We start from the raw sequence: 27,724 nt of genomic DNA, 5'->3' as shown, positions 1-27,724 counted from the left end.
CGTGTTGAAAACGCTACAGATAAGTTTGAGACACGTTTATGGCACGTTTGAAGATCGTTCGACTTTAACTAAAACTTATGGAGGTGTGTTTGTAACAAACACCTCATAATAGAACGTCCAAGATACGACCGGGACGCGTCTCAAATACGTTCAAGAAACTTTTTGTTCTTCGTAGCGTACATTCCATCTACGTTAGACAAACGCCAGGCATACGCTAACATAGGTTTCTTGAACGCCCGATGAAGGCTTAGGTACTCTTCTCGTTCGCCCAATACATGCTTAAAGCTCGTTGTGCACACGTTACAGATATGATTGACAGGTTGAATGCATTCAAAATTATTAGTGTATTGGCAGCTAACAAGGTTTTTAACACGCCCGCCATACGTCAAAACTATACGCTGATGTGTGACGCCGGTGATGCTCAGATCAAAAGAGTAAGAAAGCCTAACAAGTACAAAGTTGAAGAGCATTGATGATCAAAAAAAGTTGTGTCAAATACGGCTAAGGTTATCTATGCCTAGGTTAAGAAAATCCTTGGTGTTTAGAATAATTCATACTATTGCAAACAGTTAATTTATGAAAATGACCATATAATTGATATTCATGTCAACATCGAAGTGCTGACTAACCACAGAATAAAAACGAACACGAAATACAACATAGGACAGCATATAAAAACAGCACATCATTAACACGCATTGAATTATGGTATAAGAAATATTTTATAACAATTACAAGACTATTAATATAGATTTGTATTAGTAATTAGATAATTAATTGTATTGTTTAGCTATGTCTGTTTGGCAGGTTATATCTGACCTTGGCCTCATTTTCATGGTTCATTGGTCAAGAATGGATTTTGTAATTTGGTCCGTTTTTCTTAAGTTTAATAAGAAATATGTCATTTGTATTTGGTGTATGTCTGTCAGACGGGATTTTGCTGACCTGGACCTCACTGTTGTGAATTTTTAAAACACGTTACGATTGTGTTCGTGTACTTGTAGTTAAACCTTCTGCTTTAGGCCTTCAACATGAAGTCAATGGTCAGTTCAGCTTCCGAGACATTTCAGCGTGTACACTTGTGTTGATAATTTATACAAAAAACTTCGAGATTAATTTACAAAAGTAGTTAATGGATATTCAAGAATACAAATGGTCACGCAATAAAGAAACTCTCCCTGAAGTAATTATTTTAATGCTTTTTGAGAATTCAAAATCACAAATATTCAATAAAAATATTAAAAACCCAAAACACCTAAATTTCAACAACGTAGTAACGAAACTAATCGAAATGTGTGTGTACCTAAATACTTATGATCATTTAAATCTTCTTGTGAATTTCTGTCGTGAAATATTCTGGAAACTTAGTTTTGTCTCCATACATAAAATGTTGATGCATTTCTGGGGCATATTTTTTTGCTCCAAATTCTTTTCCATAAACATCAGCTACAATACGAAGATAATTTGAAGTTCCACCACAACAAAGACCTATATATTGTACACCAAGTTTCTTCATTTCTTTAGCAAACTCTTCTATCTCGTATCTTGTTGATTGACAAGCCATGAGGTTAAGTGGAAAAGCCTTTACATCTAAAATATTAATGTTAAACAACCTTTGTATTGTACATTCAATTTTTCCATTTTTGAAAACAATTAATATTCTATCAATCATTTTATTTATTTTTAGAAAAAAATTCAGTATGATATTTGTTCATAATTCAAAATGTTAGATAAAATAATATCACTATATATGTTCTTTTATTTATTGTGGCGACCAATTTTAAAAAGTTGTCGACCGATAATTTTTTGTCTTATGTTTTTATACCACAATTTTTACAACGGAAACCACTTTGACATACAATTTATCAAACTCAACTGGCCAACAAAATAATGATTATCTTTTCTTAAAACATAAGTTTTTAAAAATAAAACTAAGCTTTCGACACAAATTAATATCACCAACTACTCGTTAGAGTTCTTGGTAGTACATATAAAAGAACCATTTAATTACCTGTTCCTGGTACTGTTAAAGAGAAAAATGAGGGTTGTTCCGTTGTTGTTCTGTAGGTTACTGGTAAACAGGCGATTGGTCCCTGGGATGATAATAAAACAAATAAAAACAACACATTATTAATCTCATGCGTCCGGATCGCTTTTAATGATTAACCTTCATCAAGATCACTCAAATCGAATATTTAAAATATAAAAAAAAGAAGATGTGGTATGATTGCCAATGAGACAACTGTCCACAAGAGACCAAATTTAAATGACACAGAAATTAACAACTATAGGTCACCGCACGGCCGTTAACAATGAGCAAGGCCCATACCGCATAGTCATCTATAAAAGGCCTCGAAATGACAATGTACTATTAAAACAATTCAAACGAGAAAACTAACGGCCTTATTTATGTTAAAAACCCAGAATGTATATAAACTAACGCAGTTGACGAGCTTTATAACCAGATAGTACCTTAAACATAGCCAAATCCATCTATCGCCTGGCCAACTGTTTGATCCTGAAAGTCTATTAGTTATGTTTGTAATCATGTTTTGAATAAGGTCATTGTTCAGTAGATTCTTTTTGATTTGCAATGTAATTGTATAGTCATGACTTAATATAAGAAGATGAGGTATGAGTGCCAATGAGACAACTCTTCATCCAAGTCACAATTTATAAAAGTAAACCATTATGTATGGTCTTGACTGTCTATTTCTTTGTTTGCTACTCTTTTTACATTTGCAAATAGGTTCTAATTTCAGATGATACAGGGGTTGGCTTTGTCAATCAATTTGTACGTTCGTGTAAATGCTTCAGTCAGTTGTGTTGTATGTTTGTGATGTATGTTTACACAGTTTTGGCTGTTGGATTCTAAACGTTGTCACATTTGCCAATTATATAGAAAAAGAAGATGTCGTATGATTGTCAATGAGACAACTCTCCACTCGCGCTTATTTTATGTTTGTTTGAGTTGCTGATCCTATTTGTCAATACAACTGCCATAAAAAAAGTAAGGTTTAGCTAGCTATAAATTCAGGTCTTATCCACCATTTTCTTCGGAATATGTCTAATTCAAGTCAAGAACATCAGGGTTGTTTACCATTTGTTCCGTTGATGGTTTCTATCGGTTTTCATGGACTTTCCATTTTTTGAGTTCGGTAATATTATTTTTATCAGTTCTATATAGTATTTTATAAGTTCAATATTTTGGTTGTATCGTAAACCATTATATGTTATTCTTTTTCTCAATATATTGAAATCATCTAGATATATGTTTACTTAAATGACTATCTTATTCGGAGGACAATTATCTTTTCCCGTTTTTAAAATCCTTACCTTGCATTTTTCTCGCACTTCTTTTATAACTTCGACTATTGTGGTTGGACCTCGTCCACAATTCAGCCCTACAATGTCTGCACCTGCATCTTCTAATTTTCTTGCAGCTTCTCCAATTTGAATGTTATCAACAGTATACATTGTTTTCACAGGTTGTAAAGTTATTACGGCAGGTAAACCTTAAATATTCAAAAGCAAAATATAAAAGATATAGATATGTGATATAACAATGTGCATTTTGAATTACTGTCGACTAAGGTTTGAATTCCAATATTTGTACCGCCTAATACATACAGATTTCATTAAAAAAGTTTTTTTAGTTGCAGTCCAGCTAAGAATCATACAAAGGGTGATACATCCATAGTGAAGTATATTCATCTGCTATAGTTTAATTGCTTCAGCTTGAGGCAAAATTATAATATAAATGGCAATTTGCACACAAAAAATCAAGCTGTTGCTATAGAAACGGCTGTTCCTAGCAACAAGGTTTTTAATGGCCTTAAAAATCCTAAATGTGTATATTTTTGTTTCTAATTGAAAAAAGTATAATACTGATGAACTGTATAAAAAATAAATCCTAGATCTTACAATCTATAATGTACTAGAATAAGTAGGAACAGTTCATATTTTCCAAACATTCAATTTAGCACCAAGAAAAAGTTACTGTACCCAATGGTAAATTTATTATAACTGCACGCCATTACTATGTTTACAATTTGCATAGTTATAGGTCCTTAGTCATTCCTATTCTTGTAACGTTATTTGCTTTTTACAAAATGTAACAAACGGCAGGATGATTTATAGTTCTTGAGGAAAATATTTACACTACATTACAGACTCAAGCTCTGAAACAGACATACACGTAATATGGCTGGGTTAAACATTATATTTAGAGACGTCCCAACCTCCTCTAACTTGGGATAATGATGTATCCGCATCATACAAAGACAAACTATAAAAATTAGTTTAGATAGGCTCAACTCATCAGATCAAAGCACAAAAACTACCAAAACAAAAATACTTGTCACAGTGTAAAGACCTTTCAGTACTCACAGTTACATAAAGCAAGTTCAGGACCAATAAAAACTAATACACACCCCATACATTGAAGACTGAAAGCATACTTTTTAAAACGGGAAATCATATACATGCTTGCAAACTACTAGTACCATGAGGTAGTCAGTGGGGGTAGAATCTGGTGGTTTGGTATCCAAACCGCACATAACGTGTAGAGGTAAAGAAAACTTATACATGAATCAAAATCGGATTTTAATTTACTTTTTTTTTTTTATATAAATTGACATGATATTTACTGTATCTGTTAATGGTGTATAAATTTGTTGTTTGTGTTGTTTATTTCGCGTTGTCGATTTCGAAAACAAAAAATGAATGAAATTTAACGTCAGTTGGTTTTGCCTTTTACTGCCGATTGTTTTTTTTTTAATTCGCAAGAACTAGGAAATCTTAACATTTTATATATTTTACTATACCATAACATTTGATGATAAAGATTTAATATTCATTAAATATACCATTTCCATACTGTTTGATGGTTTCGAGACAGAGCATGGCCTCTCCAAAGCTCGAGAACGTTTCTCCAACTATAAAATCCGCATGTCCCTTAACTGCCCATTCAACTTGTTCCTGTTATATGATATTCATACATTTATGTATTATGAATTTAATATGGAATATTTAAATATATATAGAGTTTTATTAGGGAAACTATTGTTGTTATTTAATAACAGATTTCAATTATATTTCCCAATCTTATCATCGGCATGTGTTTTTTTGGTTTGTTATAACATTCGTAGGTGTCGTTAAAAATGTGTATTTCTAACGGCCCTCTATTCTATCCCATAATCTCACAAACAACTTAATTGTAATTTTGTTCAGTTGTTGTTGTTTGTTGATTTGGTTCATAAGTATTTCTCATTTCCCGTTTTTCATATAGATTAGACCGTTGTTTTTTCCCGTTTAAATGGTTTTGAATCATTTTGGGGGCCCTTTATACCTTGCGGTTCGGTGTGTTACAAGACTCCGTGTTGAAGACCGTACTTTGACCTATAACCTTTTACTTTTTCTTAACTGTGTCGTGGATAGAGAGTTGTCTCGTTGGCACTCATATCATAGCTTCGTATATATCTTTAAGGTGTGAGTGTTACTAATGAAGGTAAATGCAAAAAGGAAATTCAGGAAGCATTTTTTATTAAGTGTTAATTTTCATTTACCCCTTAAAAAAATCGTTTTTATCCATCGAATTATGTATGTATATTTACTTTGTTGCTGTTGCCATGACAATTGCTTATAAAATAATTCAAATTATATTTTATCTAATCTACATTTAATAGTAAACGATAAAGCCACCAAGTGTTTTTGTTTTCAATATATCAAAAGACTATTTCAAGATCAGAACGTCTTGCGTAAGATATTTATTTGACTGAATGGTTGCCTTATCGTACTTACATGTGCTTGCGTGAAATATTTGCAAACATGATTGACATAAACGTTAAGCAATACTTTTGAGCGAAATAATACGTAGTGCATTTTGTGGTCATGCGTAGAACATAAAACATAAATTACCTTAAACATTGCTTTCACTTGTTGTATTTCATCGGCATCTGAGTCTTCTTTAAAAATCGTTGAATTACACAAGTTGCCAGCCATCAATGTACCCGTTTGATCAGCGACTTCCCTTGCTATCCGAAGAGCCTCCATATTAATCCTCTCTAGTTCGTTCTCGCGCCCAATTAGCCGCAGTTTCTCTCTGTGGCCATAGTACTAAAAAAGGACGTTTAATTATTCTTTACAATATATGACCAATCTTCCATATCTTTCCTTTTGGGCAGTCCCTATATCTGGGTTAGGTCTTCTTCATAAATATGGTAATTCCATAACATGGATTAGATTGTTGAAACTTGTCAGTTCCGTAATCAGTTGTTTTGATACGTAAGAAATATGTCGAACGAGTTTCTGTGCATTGGGAGAAACATATTTAAACTAGAGGCTCTAAAGAGCCTGTGTTGCTCACCTTGGTCTATGAGCATATTAGACAAAGGACACAGATAGATTCATGACAAAATTGTGTTTTGGTGATGGTGATGTGTTTGTAGATCTTTCTTTACTGAACATTCTTGCTGCTTGCAATTATCTCTATATATATTGAACTTGGCCCAGTAGTTACAGAGGGAAATATTTTGTAAAAAATTACAAAGTTTACAAAATTTATGAAAATTGTTAAAAAATGACTATAAAGGGCAATAACTCCTTAGGGGGTCAAATGACCATTTTGGTCAAGTTGACTTATTTGTAGATCTTAATTTGCTGTACATTATTGCTGTTAACAGTTTATTTTTATCTATAATAATATTGAAGATAATAACCAAAAGCTGCAAAATTTCCTTAAAATTACCAATTCAGGGGTAGCAACCCAACAACGGGTTGCCAGATTGGTCTTAAAATTTCCGACAGCTTGACCTAATGAATATTTTCATTCCCGTCAGTTTTGCTCAAAATGCTTTTGTTTCAGAGATATGAGCCAAAAACTCAATTTTCCTTATGTACTATCTTTAGCCATGGTTCGCGGGCGGGGTCATCGAACACATTTTTTAAACTTAATTTGTAACCCTAAAGATGAATGTTGAGAGTTTGCCTTTTATGTTTAGGGCGTCTTGAAATCTTTTGACAGCTTCCGAAGTGCTAATTTTCGACCTTTATCAGCTGGACCAAATCACTACTTTTCTTTAACATTCTGGACCCAATTTGTTTTACAGTGTAATTTCCGCCACCCCCCCCCCCCCCTACTTGCAATTTGAGGTATTAAATATGGAGAAATTAATTTGGAAGGGGTATAAAAATTAATGGCAAGCAACCCACTGTCAACACTAGGGACTATATTCGTGGTCTCGGACCAGAAACAGCGGAAATTAGCGGCATATATAGAAACACTGTAAGTGAGACTAGAACCGTGAAGAATGTCCCTAAACATCCCATTGGAAAATACTAAAAAAGAATGTGTATTGACAACCAACTAAATTGATAGCTATTATAATCAAAACAAATACCCCAGCCATTCTATCTCGTTGAATATATTTTTAAATATTATTAGAAGAAAAACGTATTGGACAAAAATATGCACTATGTGAGATTCGAACGGATATCGCGGAATACAAAAGCCGACGCGATACCACTACACTACGTCGCCACAATGTCTGAATTGTGGTATATGTATGCATTTATAGGCATACTGTAAAGTCATGATAGAAATGAAATAAAAAATATGGCACTAGGGCTAACTACCTCCCCTGGACAACTCTCAAATTGTTTCCTTTATATGAGACGATGTGTACTCAAAACAAAAAAAGATTCCCGTTAATATTAAACAGAATTAACTTGTTCTTTTCGGCAGTGGTCTTTTGCAAAGTCGTATGCAATTACAGATTCGACCCAAGGTATCTTGTCCCGAATTTACACATTCAGTTGAACGGCAAACGATTTAATGGCTTCTAAGTTCAAGACATTGGTCACGTGATAAAAGGTCAGAGTTTACGATTTTTTTGAAAACGTGCATGCCTCGTGGTTTTTGGACTCGTATCGTCTTATTTGAACTCGTACATTAATAAAAACCAAAGTGTTCAATTCTAGATTGAATAAGCTTTCTTATTTTATATAATTATAATAAAAAAGTATTGTTAAAATGTTATAAATTCACGAGTGAAGTGAAACTTTTTTTCTGAAAATTTGCGTAGGTCCACGGAAAATCCGTAATAAATCCTTAAATAGGTTTGGTAACGTGTTGAGGGGTATAAAATATGAAGTAAAACCATTTTTTGCTCCTACTATTTCAATATCAGATCACAAAAACCCCGGATACGCAATTGTGTCAGTTTATTCGTGGCGAAGCGGAGATCAAAGGGAGATAACTCGGTACGCGCATCGTATGATATTGCAAGTTCACAACAGTAAATTTGAGTAAAATTAATGATTGCAGATCTATTTCGACGAGTTCTTGAATACCTTTCAATATTCTATGTTCCTCTACTGTTGTAACATTAAAATAGCCATGGAAAGGTTGAAAATGACATTTTTTTTCAAGTTCTTACAGGTTTTTGAACACTTCCATAGAAGACAATTACCTACATTTTATAACAGACTGACTTTTTCTTGACAAAATACTTGAACTTATTGTATATATATATTCTCAAACACCCTTTTGGTAGATAGAAGGATACAAGATGGGTTTATCAGTCATTTGTCAGAAGAACCTGTGTTACAATAGATGCAGAAGCAGAAGATTACATTTAAACAAAAATATGGAAAAAGGGAAATAGTCTTGAAAATTATGAGCATTTAATACCATAGATTGAAAATAAAATCAATCTGCAGTGGCCAGAAGTACATGTACAATTTTTGTTTTATTATAGCTGCTTTAAGATACAGTTGCAGATCTCAGGGAGTCTGGTGATTGGAACCTCATCTTTATGGAAGATTAATGTATTTGAATGGGATCATGCATATAGTTGGAACCACCTTTTTATCTTTGTTATTATGGTTGAGAATACCACCACTTAAGTTTTAAATTTTCTGGATTCACCCTGAGATAAGAAACTACATAAGTTGTACAAGTTCTGTTGCTTGTCTTAATCTGACAAGAGAAAAAAATCTGAACATTCAAATAAAATTCAAAGACCCAGAAAGGGATTTAAAACATAATAATCAACACAAAGATAACTGAACAAAAGCAGCATTGCAATCTGCTATCCTGCAGTTATCATAAATCCTATTATATGTAATATTTGAAGTTTTGCTTTATATTTTTTCTTCTTTCTTATATTTGAATTCAAAAGTCCTGCAACCAACTAACCAACTGTAAGTCCTTTCAATTAAATTATTGATTGGATGATAACCTAAGCTGACCAGTAAATAAAATTTGAAAATGCTTTGATGAAATAAAATAGAGGTATGATGTCATTAGATATACTGAATGACTTTAAATTTAATCCAAATTCACATTTACCTGCTTTAAAATGCAGTCAATTGGACTACAAAAACCTGAGACTATACTTCAATGTATAACATAGAGATTGTGGTCACCTCCCATGTTATAGTAGTCTCAGACAAAAACAAAACTGACTTAAAAACAGTATGTTTAGAATTTTATTGAAAAAGGACAACAATGGGAAATTTATTATTCTGATATATCTGAAATAATCTCATAGTATCAAAGCAGAATGTCAGTTCTTTTAATTGAGATAACCAGTTTAATCACATTATTTATTTTTATAAAAAAAACTCATATTATCTGGATTTACAATCATTGACTGAGCTTGTCATCAACTCACTGACTTTAAATGCTTTTAAAAGTTAACCTGTCAATACTAAAATAAAGAAATGTGGTTAAGACAAGATACTTTATTCCAATTAAACACTGTTATAGGGCATATGAAGAGCAAAGTAATGTACATGTATTACAATGATTTATATATATGTATATATAATGGAACAATTATGTTGATATTAATCAGATAAATATGAAGATAACCAACTTCATTCTTAGATTTTTAACCACAGCCAGTGCAGAGCCACACATGTATTTGAAAAGGCATATAACAATTATATCTTCAATTAACTGGCAAATATTCCCAAAGGCCCAATTAAAACAATATATGTACTCTATATATTGATAGTTTTCTGAGTTCAAACCATTTATTTTAAATTGCAACACTTTTCAATGCCTCTAGGTTTTCTTGAATGAAAAGCCAATAAGATTTGGCCCTTGTGCTGAACTTTTCAAATTTTTTACAACTTGTTATTATATTATTATTAAATTCTTTTCTTAAAAAAATTAACTTTAATATAAAGGGGAAACTGACATTTATGATATAGTTGCCAATGAGATAACAGTCTGGACACTTATCATCAGAGTCCAAGTCTCTTTTAGCAGTGACAGTTAAATTACAAGTCACTTTACATACATCAACAATCAATACATTCCATTGTTTTAAGGCAAATGAGGAAAATAAGAGTAACAATAGCTTTTGCCTTACTACATGCACAAGAGAATATTAGAAATTAAAATATAAATAAGTAAATATCAGAGGCAAAAAAGACAGGACTTAGCCACTGGACTCTTAGTAAAGTATGACTTATCCTTAGGGGAGTTGATGTATACTAGAAAAAATGATGTTGATGATTTGACCCCATCAATCAGCATTTTAGCATTACATTATTGTCAATTGCTATCTGCTCTATTTGTTCCAACCTGTTATGAGAATCAAAACGTATACCTAGGGTGGGAATTAAACCCATGTACGTTCTTTTACTTTATTGTTCTTTGTGTACATGAAATATATCAAATGCAAAAAAATGCTGTAATGTATCATTACACCACAGGGGCTTGTTACCATTGCCGGGTTTACTATCTATACGAACCCCTAAAAAAACACAAGGGAGGAAGCTAATTTGCGACAATGCTTCAAATTGTTGTTGTATTTTTTTTCTAAGACTTTCACTTACTTTGTGACCTGGATAAATATGTTCCCACTTGTTTTTTTAGGGGTTCGTATGGATAGTAAACCCGGCAATGGTAACAAGCCCCTGTGATTACACTCTCATTAGTTAAGGACAAAGAAAAGGAAGTCCCTGCGCCTACTAGACGTATTTCTTGAGTAAGATTTATTATATATTACTCTTGAAAGTATAACACGATAAAGGTTATTGGTAAGTATATAGTAACATCAACGTGTAATTCAGGTAAACAAACTGTCAAACATAAACAATCTACCACGTGTTTGTCTGCTGTGCTTGAATTCAAAACGACCCATCAGGCTTATTTACACGAATTGTTGCTCAATCAGACAGTTAAATATGTCCGTTTACCTTATGGGGTCTGTTAAGAATGGATTTACTGTTATAAAATGTGTATGCATGGAAATATAAGGAAGATATAAACATTGATTTTTACCGTAACTTTTGAATACACAACATTCCCAAGGTATCCCCACAAAACACATGGCTACTTTGTAACGACGGCTGGTAACGTGTAGCCACTTTCTAACGGCAAATGTAATTGGATGATATTTAAAGATCAATAATAAAATTGCTAATAAATGATTGGATACGAATTTGTGTCAGATTATAAATAGGTGAAAAAATGTAAACATTGAAATCCGCCATCTTGACGTAGGAAACAAACTAATTTTCAGTCTTGGATTAAAGGACATTGCGCACATTGCCAGCGTATCATGCATAAACAGTCATCTGCAAATATATCTTTTAATTTGTGTTTTACAATTACTTTTCTATGTTTTAGTTAATTTAATGTTTTAATTTACTACAGAATGGGACATCGTTCTCAAAGATGCCGTAGAAAAAATTATAGGTGGCGCTGTTTGTGGGCGTAAACATTTTACATACGGGTTCTTTTTTTGTCGACAAATTGACCTCTATCTGTCAGATTCAGGCGTTTGCCTTCCAACTGACAACTGAAAACCTTGAGCACCTATCGAAGTATTCTTGCTTTAGTTGAGGGTGTCTTGTCGTAACAGCCGAATGCGGATATTTTCAGCTCTTTCTCCGATTTCATTCCGATACTACTATTTTGACACAAATTGTTGTTTTTTTACGAGAGATTTTTTTAATTTTTGAGCAACTCCGCCAACGTGAGCCAATAATTTCTTTTCATATTTTGAATACCCTGTTTGTATGCCATCTTTATCACTAATTATTAGTGTGTTCACGTTGGCGGAGCCCTTTAAAAACGAAGGATTGCAGTCCACAAATGGACATTTTTCTATATTTTGACGTTATCAACACACTTTAGCCAACCCAAAATCAAATTTCTGCCATACTAGAAGACAAATTGGGCATGTGGTATTGAAGAACAAATATATTAAGATATTTTATGATGCTCAGTTCATTTATAAGGTGAAAATTATTTTTTGACAAAATAGGGGGCAAGATACGGCCCTTAGTGTACCTTGTCCTTTGTCCTAGAAGTTTCAGAGGAGAAGATTTTTGTAAAAGATTACAAAAATTTACGAAAAATTGTTAAAAATTGACTATAAAGGGCAATAACTCCTCAAGAGGTTAACTTACCATTTTGGTCATGTTGATTTATTTATAGATCTTACTTTCCTGAACAATATTGCTGTTTACAGTTTATCTTGTATTTCCTTAAAATTGCCAATTCAGGGGCAGCAACCTAACAAAGGGTTGTCCGATTCATCTGAAAATTTCAGGGCAGATAGATCTTGACCTGATAAACAACTTTACCCCTGTCAGACTTGCTCTAAAGACTTTAGTTTCAGAGATATAAGCCAAAATCTTCATTCTACCCCTATATTCTATTTTTAGCCATGGCATCCATCTTGGTTGGTAAGCCGGGTCTCCGGACACAATTTTTAAGCTAGATACCCCAATGATTATTTTAGCCACGTTTGGTTAGATTTGGCCGAGAAGATTTTTGTAAAAGTTAACGACGACGGACGACGGACGCCAAGTGATGAGAAAAGCTCACTTGATCCTTCGGGCCAGGTGAACTAAAAATGTAGATAGCAATATACGTTATGTTAATTATCAATACCTACGGTAAATGCTAAAACTACATCACTCCCAGCATGAACAAACTCTTCGTGCAAAGACTTGACCAATTCTGGATGATCAAGAACAACTTCCGGAACAAAACTCCCGGCTTTCAAATATCCTCTTCTTTCAAATTCAAATATGTATCCCTCAGCAACAACTACTGATTCACCATCTTTCATCCGTTCTAGCAAACCTATGAAAGAAATGACAAATAAATCTAACAATTTGCAGTTTCGTTAGCACATATGCACAAAGATATGCGGCATTGTTTGTAGTTTTAAGATACATATAGTACATAACATATGTTATCGTTATATCAGTTTAAAATCTTTGTTTCAAAACAAGAAATATAGTCTAATGGGTTTTAAGAGTTAACAGTATTATAATAGTTAAATTTATCGCTTTTTTACGTTCTAGAGAAACTTTTTAAATGGAAAAGAAGTTGTATTATACAAACTTGTGTTATAAATTAGTAACGGATTACGGAATAGAAACTACATGTAAGTGTATACTGGGACTATTATACTATTATATCATTTAGTTTATTAGTATTATTAGTAGAATAGTCCCAGGTGTATATCGTATATAAAAAAAATATTTTAAATGTCCAATATATCGAATGCACAGTTTGCTGATAAATTAGATGGGTGTCAAACGGTTTATTGAGCAAAAACTCAAAGACCCATTTCAACAACAATGATTGCTTTTTCTTGCAGAATCGCATTAAACTTTATGTTATAGTATTGTTTTTAAATAATTTACAATTTGGAAAGTATTTTTCATTTTTACCTTACAAATTTATTTATACATTATGCAAATATAGATTTGGTAGTCACCACTTAATTGCCGATTGAGTCTGGAAGGTGGAAGGATTTACAGAGAGAAAACAGGATCTGCCGGCTTGGTAAATCAAACGACATTGGTGACGAGTACCATTACATTATGGATTGTGGAACATTTAAACTAGAAAGCAAGGATTTTTTACCGAACTACTGCTGGTCAAACCCTAATATCTAAAAATTTGATGAACTGTTTAACTCATTAAATATTGTAATATTAGAAAAACTATGTAAATTTATCAAAGTTATAAATGTGAAAGTTAGTCCTCCAAGTTAATTTAGACGTATCGTTCACACATGCATGTAATGACTGTACTGTATACATTTTCATGTAGTTATGTTTAAGTATGTACTATGTTCTCTTTAACTAATAATTGAAGTTTTATGAAAAATAAAGTATTCAAATTCCTCTTAACGATAAATTACACGAGGACATCCTACGGGTAAAATACAGCCATAACGCATTTAATCCTCATCCGTCCTTGTAAATGCAAAATTCTGCATTATCTTTGATAATTACCTGAGAGACAAATCTGACAAGACTTTCAAAGGTGTTTGTGAAAAATAAAACGAAATAAAAGATTTTTTTTTGACGAGTAACACATTGAAGTAGGAAATTTGACCGAATGAATGAAATAAACTTTATAAAAAATCAGTGCACATCTTCCTCGGTAGTGGCGAAAAACACGCACATCGAGTTGCGTCTATGAAAAAGAGTAAGTAAATTTATATTAATTATGATGTAAATTTCATAGATTAAAGAATTATAAATAGAAAGTAATCTTAAAGACGACTGGTGATTTCCTATGCTTATAGATTAAACCAGATTTTATAATTTTTATTGTTAAATCAAATTCTGAAATACAAAGGCATGGATCTGATTATTGGCAGTTCAGCGAGCAATATGACATGAAATGCATATAATGATATCGAAAACAAAGTTGAGAGATTCAAATTGTAAAATCTGCCGCTGGATGTTAAAGTTTCTATCAGTCATTCAATGATTATAAAGAACTGTTGGATGTAAGTGTATGGTAGAAATACCTTTAATTGATTGTAATTACATTTTTTTTCCTTATTAAATGAATTGTTTGTTAAACTGCTCCAGACATGGTTATTAGTAACCGTCATTTCTTTGCTCTTTTACAAATTTCGAAAAAAAATTCTAAAGGAAAAATTACTGTTCCCATGGGGAAAATATATCTTCCCATGGTAAGAATTTATATTCCCATGGGGAATAATAAATTGATCTCAAGGGAAAAGGGTAGAAAAATGTGTTCACTCAAGCGAGGACATCATACTCGTTTAGATGACAATCTGTAAATGGGATTTGCGTAGAAATGAATAAACAATTTACCTTTGCTTCTAGTTGTTGCTGGTGTTGACCAATACATCTGATATGAGTTCTGATGAAGCTTTTCCTTGTCGTTTGAATTGAAATATATTTCAATCTACATATTGAATGTATTACCAAAAAATCTTAAACTTACTGCTATATAGATTTTCTTGTATGGAATTTTAAATCTTTCATAATATTAATGTACTGTATAAAATGCATATTAAGATTTCATTTTGTGAATAACTTATTACTCATAAACTTTTACGCTTCGCATGCGGTGAAGAGACATGTATTATAAACCTAGTTAAAAGACAAATTAAAAAAAAAAAACGAAATAAAAAAAGCTTTCTTTATCGAATTTTATATATAAAAAGAAGATGTGGTATGATTGCCAATGAGACAATTCTCTACAAGAGACCAAAATGACCTAGATATTAACAACTGTAGTTCACCGCACGGCCTTCAACATTGAACCAAGCCCAGGCATACCGCATAGTCAGCTATAAAAGGCCCCGAAATGAAAATGTAAAACAATTCAAACGAGAAAACTAACGGCCTCGTTTATGTAAAAAAAAAAAATGAACGAAAAACAAATATGTAACACATTAAAAACAAATGACAACCACTGAATTACAGGTTTCTGACTTGGAACAGGTGTATACATAGAGAATGTGGCGGGGTTAAACATGTTAGGGGAATCCCAACCCTCCCCTAACCTTGGACAGTGGTATAACAGTACACCATAAGAATGAACTATAAAAATCAGTTGAAAAAGTCTTAACTCATCAGATGGACAAAAATACAAATACTACAAATACAAATGGACGTGGCCATGCAGGTTCTTGTTGATTCCAACAACAAAAACACACTTAGTACAGAGCTGATAGTATCCGCAGTTACTGACAGCTAGTTCAAAGTCACTTACAACAAATCCAAAAAATTGCTTCTCTTAAACATAGCTAAGAAGATCTAAGAAGTATTCGTACTTTAGGAAATTTGGAATTTGTATTTAAATGGGCTGTTGGGGATTACTAAGCGCCAATAAAATACAATAATTTGGGTTTTATAAATTAGTTTCTTCAAGACTTCAATAATAAAACTTCGTCATCGAAAACATTCTCATAATGCCGATACTAATAATTTAAAAAGACCTGTTTCAATGTTATTACACCAAATGGGTCATAATAACATGACATTGTTTAATAGTTTGTACTACTAGTAGATAAATAATATTATGAAGAAATAAAACCCATAACATTTGGTGATCTTTCAGTTGACACTAATCGTCGTGCGTGCACCCTCACTGGACAACTCTATACAAAATCTTCTCGTCGGCAAATACAAAATGTATCTTGTCAAGTTCACTTTCAGATAAATCAATGTGATGTAACTCAATGCATCACATTTCAGTGATACATAGTGCTTGCATCTCACATAACTTGGAGAAACGTGCCGACTTCTGAATCAGCGTTATCCTTAGCTTCATTGGTGTCTACATACATGTATCTCAATGATGCTTTCCAGGGTTTTTTATATCTTGAGATTTTCACATCGTTACACTACTCCTGCATGACTTAAAAAAAGAATGTATATAAACTGGGTTGAACACAGGGCAAGTAATTTCTATACCGTACTGTGCTGCTCGATCATGTAACTTATAAACCGGTATTTTGGTAATGTCACAATCGCCGAAAAGGACGGGGTTAATATGGTTACGATAAGTTGAACACATTCGTGATCACACTGACAACCCAGAATGGTTAACCAAATCATTATGGTATTTGGAAAAACTTTCGAAGGGATTAATGAAACTTGTGCATATAGACCCTTGATGCCATAGCTTTCTTGTTAGACGTTACTATCCTCTACAAAGAAAACCATGTTAAGGAACACAAGCCCAGTCATATCGTATCAACTGGAAGACAAATTATACCCCATATGAAGACTTGAATTTCGTGTCACAGAACTGGTAAGTACACGATGGAAAAATTGAAGACCTGCTGTTTAGGTTACCATACCACGTGTTATATACATATTTCGTTATAAATAATGGTTGCTAGTTCACAGTCTGGTACCTGTATCACTCCGGAATCGGAAAGGGTTATTCCGTATCCGGACTGATATTAGCTCTCTTTTTCTTGTCGATGAGGGTAGCAGACGTTATTTTTATTTGAGTGCAAAATATTACAACAAAAACTATCTTATTCGTTATTATATGTGTCCTTAATATACAAAGTCCGTTAAGGATACAGAATGGTGGAGGTCCCTTAAAATAATGTAAATATGAGACTTTTACAGGGCTGAGATCGGTACAAATTATTTTACACGTGGTTATAAAAATTGAAACTGAGACAAACATTTCAAGGTCGCTATTTTGACATCGTTACCAAATAATATATTTGCCTGCTGCAAGTTGGTACAATGTATGACTCTAGGTAGATAAAGGGATCAAATGGAATATCCTACAAACGTCTTGTACACTGAATTATAACATTCTATTTTTTTTTGAGAGAGAGAGACTGAATGTGGCTGTCGAGAATTTGTCGACGAGTGATGACCGACTGTGCATAATAAACAGTCTTTTGTGTGTATATATTATGTGTTATTAATAAAACTGTAAATAAAGAGAATTTTGTGTTGCTCGTAACCTTGTTCTTTGGTCTAGAAATAAAGTGAATGTATGGGTGTAAAATTATGTTTTGGTGAGAACAGTCTTGCCATGTTCATCAAAATATTTTTTTCGGTGAGAATAGTCTTGCCAAATTCTGATATTATAACTCGCTTTACTACTATGAGTTAAGATACTAAATCGTCTTTATTTATGGAAGAATCAATTGAAAATGGACCAGACTCGAAGTCGAAACAAAATGAATCGGTGTCACAACTTTTTTTAAACGACTAATTTTTGAAGGCACATGCTTTAAGCGAACTGGTTTCTTTACAAACTCCATCACACGATTCATTACATGCGCCAATAACTCATTCAACAGCAGTTAGACCAACAGTTAAACTTCCGTTTTCTGAAACTTCTTATATTCAAGAAAAAGAAGAACTACCCCCTACACAAATATCATTTCAACCAGAATCTAGCGTCGGCGTGTCGCTTCCACACACATTAAATAATAAAATGGAAAGTTTGGCTACGTGCTCTAAGTTTCACGGATATCCTCAAGATAATGGTAATACGTTTTTAACTGAATTTGAATCTTTCTCCACATTGCACGGTTTATCTGAATTTAACCTTACTGACAAGCGCATGCTAGCTGCTTTTCATTTACACCTCAAAGGTCCGGCTTTACATGGTACAACACATTTAGCGATGAAAGCAAATCCGACTGGAAAAGTGTCCGGATTCTTTTTAAGGAGAAATATGTAAACTTCTGTTGGCATGGGACTAACGCACTTATGCATAGTGAAATTTTCCAGAACTTGTCTTTGTCGTCCGGTCAAAGCGTGGAGGATTTTTATTATCTAATTTATGAAAAGGGTAAATTACTCGCTAAGCCGGAACACGAAATGCTCTCAAAATTCATCAGTGGCTTACAGGAGCAAATGTCATTTTTTGTCCCCGCAGGGATGCCTCAAGACATGCAAAATGCCCTCGCTTCCGCAAAAATGGCAGAAGCCTATGGTTATAGAAAACATGACGAGTCTGTTAAGTGCCGGGGTATTGTTCAAACACAAATTTCATTATAATAGAAGAACCGCCGCTGGTCAAATACTGAAGTGCGCGATTTGCAACAACAAATTCAGGAGTTAAGCGAGCTTGTAAAAACTCAAAAAGAAATTAAATCCGACAAAAGTTCTCCGGAGGCTCCTACAGCGGGTTCATCTGAAATATCCGAAATGAAGGATCATATACAGACATTAACGTCTCTGAGCATGAATGTGCAGAATAAGCCACAAGCTACCAATGACCGACAAAATACACCTTACCGCAATTATAATTATCCAGCGAATGGCCGTCAAGTCAACAATGACCGCAATAATTTTTCCGGACCGTGTTTCAAATGTCAAGGTAGAGGTCACCGACAGCGTGAATGTTATTTGAACGGTATGGGTCAAAGTTCGTCGACTGCAAAATGTCAGTTATGCCAGCAGGAGGGGAATTTCTGCGCACAGTTTGATTCGGGAAACCGACAGAACCCGGGAGACAGGCACGGTCGTCCGGGATAGATTATAAAAGTGCCTTCATAGACTTTAGTTCACAAAAGAAGCATAATTTTTTGTACACAAATGTTTGTTTCGATCAGTTGAAAGTGGCTGCATTAGTTGACTCTGGAAGTTCGATAAATATTATGTCAAAGTCTTTATTTGATTCTGTTTCCGACAAGCAAAAATTATCATTTGAACAGTTGGGTTGTTCCGAAATTAGGTTAGCCAATAATGACACAATTAAAGTAACGGGAACGGCCAAAATTAAATTGTACATAGAGACACGAGGAGAAATTGATATTGATGTGTATATTCTCCCAGTAACTTCACATCCGTTTATTCTAGGGACGGATTATTTGATGAAAAACAATGTTGTGTTAGATTTTAGCAAAATTTCATGTCAATTGAATACCGCAAATGTTCAAACTCATAAGCGACTAAGCCTTGAACCAAATAAGAAACTATTGTTTGATTAGGGTTCCGAATTACATTACATTGGGACTACAAGGTGTGTGCTCCAAAAGCAAGTTTTCGTGTGGTAAAGGCTTACTTGTAGCTAAATCTGTTGTAACCGTACCGTACAATAGGAAAGTTCCGGTTAAACTTTTAAATCCAACAAGTGAGAATGCCGTTATTCCGAAAGGCCGTACAATAGCAGAATTTAGTGTACTAAATAACGAATATGAATATGCATCATTTTCAGATACTATACCGGAAGTACAGCATGTTGACGTTTCCGAACCTATTGACTCACCTCATTCAGAATTTACTTGTCCGAAACCCGACTATTCAAAAGTGAAGTCTCTGTTTACCTTACCCGAAAATTCGCAAGAAACTGAATCAGATAAACTAGCGTATTTGTTGAATGACAATCTAGATCTTTTTGTCACGGAAGATAACCCGAATTTAGGCTTTACACGTGTGGTGGAACATAAGATTTTACTAAAACCGGACGCCGTTGGCAAACACCAAAAGCCATATCGACTCCCCCCTTTTAAGAGGAAAATTTTGAGAGAACATCTTGACAATTTATTAAAACAAGGTATTATTGCTCCTGTGAGTGAAACAGAAGATTTATTAATTACAAGTCCTATTGTACTAGTCACTAAGCGATCAAAGAGTTCTGCAAAACCGTGCGCCCAAGACTTCCGATTTTGTTGCGATTTTCGTTTCTTAAATTCACAAACTATGCAATACCAAACTTACAAGAATTGACCGAATATCAGCGAAGTCATACCGAATTTTATATTGTCAATTGATCTTTCTTCAGGTTTTTCCAAATGGGACTTTCAAACGACTCTAGCGAATATACAGCTTTAAACACATGTTTTGGTACTTGTAAATTCAGTCGATTACCAATGGGTTTAAAAACTGCTCCAAATACATTTCAAATGCTTATGGATAAGGTCTTGCACGGATTGAAATTTAAATCTTGTCTCTGCTATTTGGACGACGTCTTGATTTTTTCCGACACATTCGAAAAACATTTATCCGATTTGAAGGAAGTATTTCAACGATTCCGTGCTGCAGGATTAAAATTAGGACCAAAAAAGTGATCATTTTCAGCATCATCTTGTGTTTTTCTTGGACATCTTATCTCGAAAGACGGGATCCGCCCGCCACCCGACCGTGTAAAGGCGATTTCAGATTACCCACGACCAAAGAATATCAAGGAATTAAGACGATTGTTGGGTTTATTTAACTGGTTCAGAAAATTCATACCGAACTATAGTGCACTTGTTTTTCCACTAACTCGACTTTTGAAAAAAGAACAGATATTCACATGGCGGATTGAACAGGAAACAGCATTTAACGATTTGAAACATAAATTGGTGAATTCCGACATACTTAGTTTTCCGAAGTTCGATCTAACTTTTCGCTTAAGTGTAGATACATCTTCAGCACGAGGTATTGGATATATGTTATATCATCTTGACCCAGATGACGAAACACAAAAACCACGTATTATTAGGTTTGGCTCTAAATCGTTGAGTCCATGGCAACAATCTTACGGTCCAACAAAATCAGAACTTCTAAGAATGGTCGTGAGCATACTTGATTGTGCGGATTATTTGCGTGGGAATTCTGTTATAGCCGAATGTGACCACCAAGCATTGAAACCTTTGTATCAAAAACAATTTAAAGGGGCAATTTACGAACGTTGGATGCCAATACTTCAGCAATTCTCGTTTGAAATCGTATACAAAAAGGCAGACGACATGCAAGTTCCCGATGCCTTATCTAGATGCGAAAATAGCAAAGCGGAAGTTGTAGAGAGCCCTGTTGAAGATGACCCGTTTTTTTCGTTCGTCGAAGACGTTTGCGGTAAAGTGAAATTACCAAATGGTCAAAATGTTTCCGAACTGATTGCTTCAAAAGTTGCCGATGTACAAGCAGTCCATTTAACTGACAATGCGTACGGCGCAAATACATTGATAAGTGACCCGTGTGATGCCGATACAGATGAAAGTGACGATAATATCAGAAAGAAATCATCTGATTACGCCTTGATTGACAAAGTACTATTTCATTCTCGAATCTCTCAAGCTAAAAGAAACAAAATGATGGATCATTATCAGATTGTTATACCTGAGGTGTTAATTAATACTGTACTTAAAGTTGTTCATGATTCACCCCTTGGCGGACATTGCGGGATTAACAATACTTTGGACAGGGCAAAAGAACACTTTTTCTTTCCAAGAATGGGAAAAATCATTCCAGACAATGTACAATAATGTCACCTTTGCCAAATTCGCAAGGTTTCAAACAGGAAATAGTGTCTTTCCCAACGCCGGCCGAACCATTTCAAGTGTGGCAGATGGAGCTATGTGGCCCTTATCCAGTTTCTGTTAATGGAAATACATGTGTTTACAGTGATTGATATGTTCACTAAACTATTATTTGCGAAATAAAGATGCCATAACCGTATGTGAGGCGATTTACAGGATGTTTACTACTTATGGAGTTTGCCAAACTTTAATATCGGATCACGCGGTAGTGAATTTACCAATAAGTGTACAGCCGAATTATGTAAATGCTTGAAGTAACACAGAAGTTCACGCCAGTATTTGCCCATCATTGCTTAGGAGCGTGTGAACGCCAACATCGAACGTTAGCAGAACGTTTAACAACTCATGTTTTAAAAGGAAAATAATGGAAAAACGAACTACATTCCGTTACATTTTCAATGAACTCGCATTGATTTTTCTCCATTTGAAATACTCTATGGGAAACGCCCAAATTTTCCGCTCATTCAATATAAAAGCGCATCATTCAAAGACATACCCATAGATATGCGTACGTATTTTCATGAACACACTTGTAAATTAAATACAATACATGAAATAGTATCCAACAATGCTATCGCATCCGGCTTATAAGTGGAGGAAAAGGAGAATTTGAAAACTAATAAGTTAAACTTAAAATTATCAATTGGTGACTATGTTTATTTACAACGTGAACCTACTAGTGTAGGAAGAAAATTTCAACCAATTTTTTGATGGTCCGTATGTAGTTATCAACATTCCGAGTTCACATCTTATCAATCTCCGCGACCCAACAAGGAAAAGAAAGCTGTCCGACCCCGTACATATACACAGACTGAAAATAGCACATATCCCAGCACCCGACCCTGTGCATTGTTTAGCGCCTTTAAATATTGAGAGTACCGAGACAGAAGAAAGTGAAACTTTAAGTTCTAGTAAGAATGACGATATTGACAACCAGCCGTCCGATACTATTGTCAGTGAGCCTTATGTTAGGAGGTCTAAAAGAAAATTTAATAAACCATTGCTTTTCAGAGACGAATTTACTTCGTAACTGCTAATGACATTGAAAGTTCAACCGATGCCAAATCCGACAAAGGTTAAACGAATTTTAGCAAAGAAAAAGAACGGAAATCAATCATTCTTATATTTAGTGCAATTAGTCGGTGAACCCTCATTAAATGCGCAATGGAGGACGTTCTCTCAATTATCCAAAAAAGCGCAAGATTTGTTAATTTCACGGCCGCCGCCGCTAGTGAAATAATTTCTTGTATCTACATTATGTATTATCTTGGTGATAACTGTATTATCGTCTCCTAGGAGACGATATTAAGAATTGAACGATGGACAGTCAGTACGTGAATGCTTCTTACTACCTGATTGGAAGATATTACGAGACGTGAATAATTAAAGTTTATTGATTGGTTAGGACAATCCAAACCTAGTAAATGTCCTTCAATCCCGTAGAGTATCGGATTTGTCCTCTCTATTTTAGCAATTAGATTTTGCCTGGTCATTAATCATGCATATTCATGATATTGGTACACAGGTAACTTTTATCTATAAATTGCCGAATCTTCTGGAGTTTCGTAAACAACAACGTTAAACGATATATGATACTTCATAACGTGTGACCTCACGTGTGTGGTAAAACTTGTTGATTGATGCAGGTGGCTATTCTAGTAAATGAATTAATCTACAAAGCGAGAGCACTTTCCATTTTCATCAGCTAAGAGACGACTTAGCCCTTTTTGAAAGGCTAATAATTGTCGCCAATTACCTTGAATATTCCGCATTTTAAATTTCAACATTGTCGTTAGCGTTCAATGATATAAATGATAAGTGTATATATATAGTCAGTGTGCGTGGTATTTCGTTTGAATGGTTCTATTTCTTCAATTTGGATTTAAAGGGTTTGGTGATAACTGTATCGCTAATAACCAGTGATTTTTTTAAAATATGTATACGAATTAGAATTAAAAGATCAATAATTTGAGAATATTGTCATAATAGAATGGCCCATGAGTGTTATTCTGCAAAGTTTGAAATGAAGTTAATGGTGTTTCATAAAACGCTTTGGTGAAAACTGTTTCGCCAAGGTAAAGTTCGAATGGTGTTCTTGTGATTAGGATGTGAAATTTACAGTTTATGAACTAAATAACATTTAATGAACATTTGTTTTATATGTTGTGTAACTAATGATACATTTGTTTTATGATTGAGTGTTTATATGATTGTGCGTCTGCTACCCATTTCATTTATGCACTTTTTATAAGTACACTTATACATAAACAACACATATTTGTGATACAGAATTTACTCAAAATTGTCCAAAATCTGCTCTTCGGGTCTGGGCAGAAACAAACTTCTCTATTACTTTGTCAACATTCACACTGAAATCCCGATGAATATGCAGTAATGCTATGTAACTTTCGTTGTTCATTGTTGATCGTACATTTGTTTTCAATTACATACGTAGTACCGTGACTGATAGATCTCAGGGCCATCATGGCATGGTAGCACTCGCGAGATGTTATAAACCAGCGTATGTGTTCGGCATCGAGCGACCTCCCAATTGAATTCGTCAAAATTACATGCTAGGTCAGTTTCGTATGTTTCAGACAATATTGAGATTTGTTCGTTTGTGATATTTCCTACAACACGATGAAGCAGATACAGCACAAAGAAGCGATTTTCTGATAACTTGACGCGACTCCACTGCCCAGTTGCCTTATCAAATGGTATATGAACGCAAAAAATAATGAGACTTTCCAATACTGTTTTGGCGTGGTTGCAGGGTGATTGTCTCCGGTAGTCTGTCAACCACATCGCTTCGGCATATTTTCAACGATATCGAAGGGATCTGATAATTAATGCCGATTGGTACATCTCATTCCAAACTGATGAACTGTACACTGTAAAATGTGCTCCAAAACTACATATCTTAGACTGAGTATTACAAATTCAAAAGTAAAAATCTTGTAAAAGATACAAGTAACCTTCCGATTTTGTCATAATCTCCAAATTTTTTTTTATTTTGAAACCAAATGTCGTTATTTAATGATATTTCATCATTTAAAAAAAGTGACAACATAGGTGTTTCCTTTAACATTCAATTTATAAATTTTAAAATGCCGAATCAATGTGCACGCAACTTCGGAGCTACGATCTTTTTCTGAATGAACAGCTTCATCAACACTTGTAACTAGGTTGTCAAACTAATATCCGGGATAGACGGAAAAGACACCAACAGTCTCCGATTCCGATTGACCAACTCATCCTTCTCTTTTCTGCTTTTTTTATTTTTTTATTTTTTTTTTATTTTTTTTTTGTGAAAACGACGTGGATGCACGTGCTGTCGTGCCTCCGGGTAGCTACGCCCCTGTACAACATGTACATGCAAATTTGTATATTTATCTCTATGAGTAAGAACGAGTCAGAAAGTGGTGTAGGAGATGTAATGATTTGCTTAGAACGAAAATCTTTAAATTTTAATGCTGTCGTATGTGTTTACACAAGCGAACGAGGAGTTTATTGTCTCCACTGAGAAATCGTAACATTTATTATTCAATCGATGGAATATTTAAATACTGTATCTCTATTACACTATACTTTATATTTGGTGCATTATTTGCAATATTTTTAATTGACTCTATATGATAGGTACACATGAATGTTTGGGTGCAGTGGCAAATGTTTGAGAAGGTTTTAGGAGAGAGAGTTTCTTGTTTTGAAATTGCATAGTTATATGACTATATGTACAACTGTGTTAATTATTACAATACTGTATTCCGTCTGTGAAACTAGCAACCATTTAGAAATTTGAAAATTTCTTTCTTTCGGGGCAGGGATGTTATATACATTCTTCGTTATAAATAACTAGAACACACCCGCGAAATCGCGGGCATTCAGATCGTAGTTTAAAGTATGTAAAGTGTTGTTGGAAGAATTTTGTAAAATATTGAATGACTGGAGAATTTCAGCAAATGTATCATAAGTCATAGGTTATTGGGGACAGGAAAATGTTTTTTTTATCCCTCTTTCTTCATTTCTAAAATTCCAAATTTTTGGTTTTCTATCAATTTCAATATGAACATACATTTAGTATGTTATGAACATTTAAGTAAGGAACCTGTAATTCAGTGGTTGTCGTTTGTTTATGTGTTACATATTTGTTTTTCGTTCATTTTTTGTACATAAATATGGCCGCTAGTTTTCTCGTTTGAATTGTTTTACATCGTCATTTCGGGGCCTTTAAAAGCTGAGTATTCGGTATGGGCTTTGCTCGTTGTTGAAGGCCGTTCGGTGACCTATATTTATTAATTTCTGTGTCATTTTGGTCTCTTCTGGAGAGTTGTCTCAACATGGCAATCACGCCACATCTTTTTTTGTTGTTGTAATAAATGAATTTTGTAAAAGATTTAATGACTGGAGAATTTCAGAAAAGGTATCAAAAGTTCACATGAATAATTTTAGCGCTTATCTTTATATTATGAACATTCATTGCTATAAATAAAGTGTATTTACTTTCAATTCAAGTTTACTAATCGATCCATGGTGGTCAATTGATATAGTATACAGACCCTCTCCATTTAATAAACTCTGTGACCGCCGTGGATAGTAAACTTGAAAATGACAGCAGATAGAATTAAAATACACTTTATTCGTAGTATATGTATGTTCAAAGTATACAGAAAAACGCAAACCGGAAGTCTAATCTGACTTAAAATTTCGTCCAATGACGGGACAAAATCCGGATGCCTTTTTTCTCGTTTTTCTCCCAAAATAACTCAATCTGAATAATCATATAAATGGATGACAAATGCGACTATGCACTGTACCTATAGGAAACAGAGGCGTGTTGATTAATTTATTGTGGAAAGAAGAGAAGTGACACCCAAAATGAGGTCTTCTCGTTTAATAGTATAGATGGTTGCTAGTTCACAGTATCTGTATCACTCCGGAATCGGAAAGGGTTATTCCGTATCCGGACTGATATTAGCTCTCTTTTTCTTGTCGATGAGGGTAGCAGACGTTATTTTTATTTGAGTGCAAAATATTACAACAAAAACTATCTTATTCGTTTTTATATATGTGTCCTTAATATACAAAGTCCCCCAAGGATACAGAACACGCTAGTACATTTTGTTTTTAATTTGTTGAATTTGAGGTAATAAAACCACTGCATTGATTTAATAAAAAAAACAAAAGAGAAATAAAAGAAACAGAGAACCTGAGTATTTTAACTCACCTTTAGTCGGCATTTTTAATTAAGAACGCGAGAGCAATTCACATCCAGTATCATCCACAAATAGACTCCGATTACATATTGGTAAGCGACAGATAGTATAATTGATCTTTGAGATAAGTCAGACACGGTGAAGACCCTTGTGACAGATTTAACCGAATTTATAAAAATGTTCTATGACCATATCAATATACATTTTCCGAAAATCAGTACAAATACTACAGGACAAAAAATGACGAACTTAACATTGACATTGTATCATTAGATTTCTTCTATTGGGATATAGTTTGGGTTATAAAATTGAGAATGGAAAATATAAATGCATGTGCAATAGTCTTGATCTGTTTGCCAAATCAAAAATTTACCCTGTAATCAAAAATCCTTTTTTGTATTGACACTAATTGGAGATAAGAGCTAGCAGAAAGGGCAAACATATTTGTGCGTAATGCATGTAACC

The 27,724-nt window shown here is 33.9% G+C and overlaps 1 protein-coding gene across 2 annotated transcripts; it reads right to left on the bottom strand.

Annotated features, from left to right (window-relative positions):
• Positions 1-1,179: 1,179 nt before the first annotated feature.
• On the bottom strand, positions 1,180-27,356 carry LOC139490520 (betaine--homocysteine S-methyltransferase 1-like). Of its 2 annotated transcripts, none has more exons than XM_071277319.1 (7): positions 27,271-27,356; positions 12,924-13,114; positions 5,920-6,117; positions 4,869-4,980; positions 3,337-3,515; positions 2,012-2,093; positions 1,180-1,590 (listed from the first exon to the last, which is right to left on the bottom strand). In XM_071277319.1, the coding sequence occupies exons 1-7, from the start codon at positions 27,281-27,283 to the stop codon at positions 1,322-1,324; spliced, it is 1,044 nt and encodes a 347-aa protein (XP_071133420.1). In that variant the 5' UTR covers positions 27,284-27,356; the 3' UTR covers positions 1,180-1,321. The 2 variants fall into 2 exon arrangements, with proteins under 2 accessions (XP_071133420.1, XP_071133411.1); XM_071277310.1 differs by lacking the exon at positions 27,271-27,356 and adding an exon at positions 15,118-15,260.
• Between the last annotated feature and the right edge of the window lie 368 nt (positions 27,357-27,724).

Source organism: Mytilus edulis, chromosome 1 (genome assembly GCF_963676685.1).
Source record: "Mytilus edulis chromosome 1, xbMytEdul2.2, whole genome shotgun sequence".
Classification (NCBI taxonomy): Eukaryota; Metazoa; Mollusca; class Bivalvia; order Mytilida; family Mytilidae; genus Mytilus; species Mytilus edulis.
Note: the sequence above shows the minus strand (reverse complement) of the source record. Positions and strands in the feature narration are given on the sequence as shown.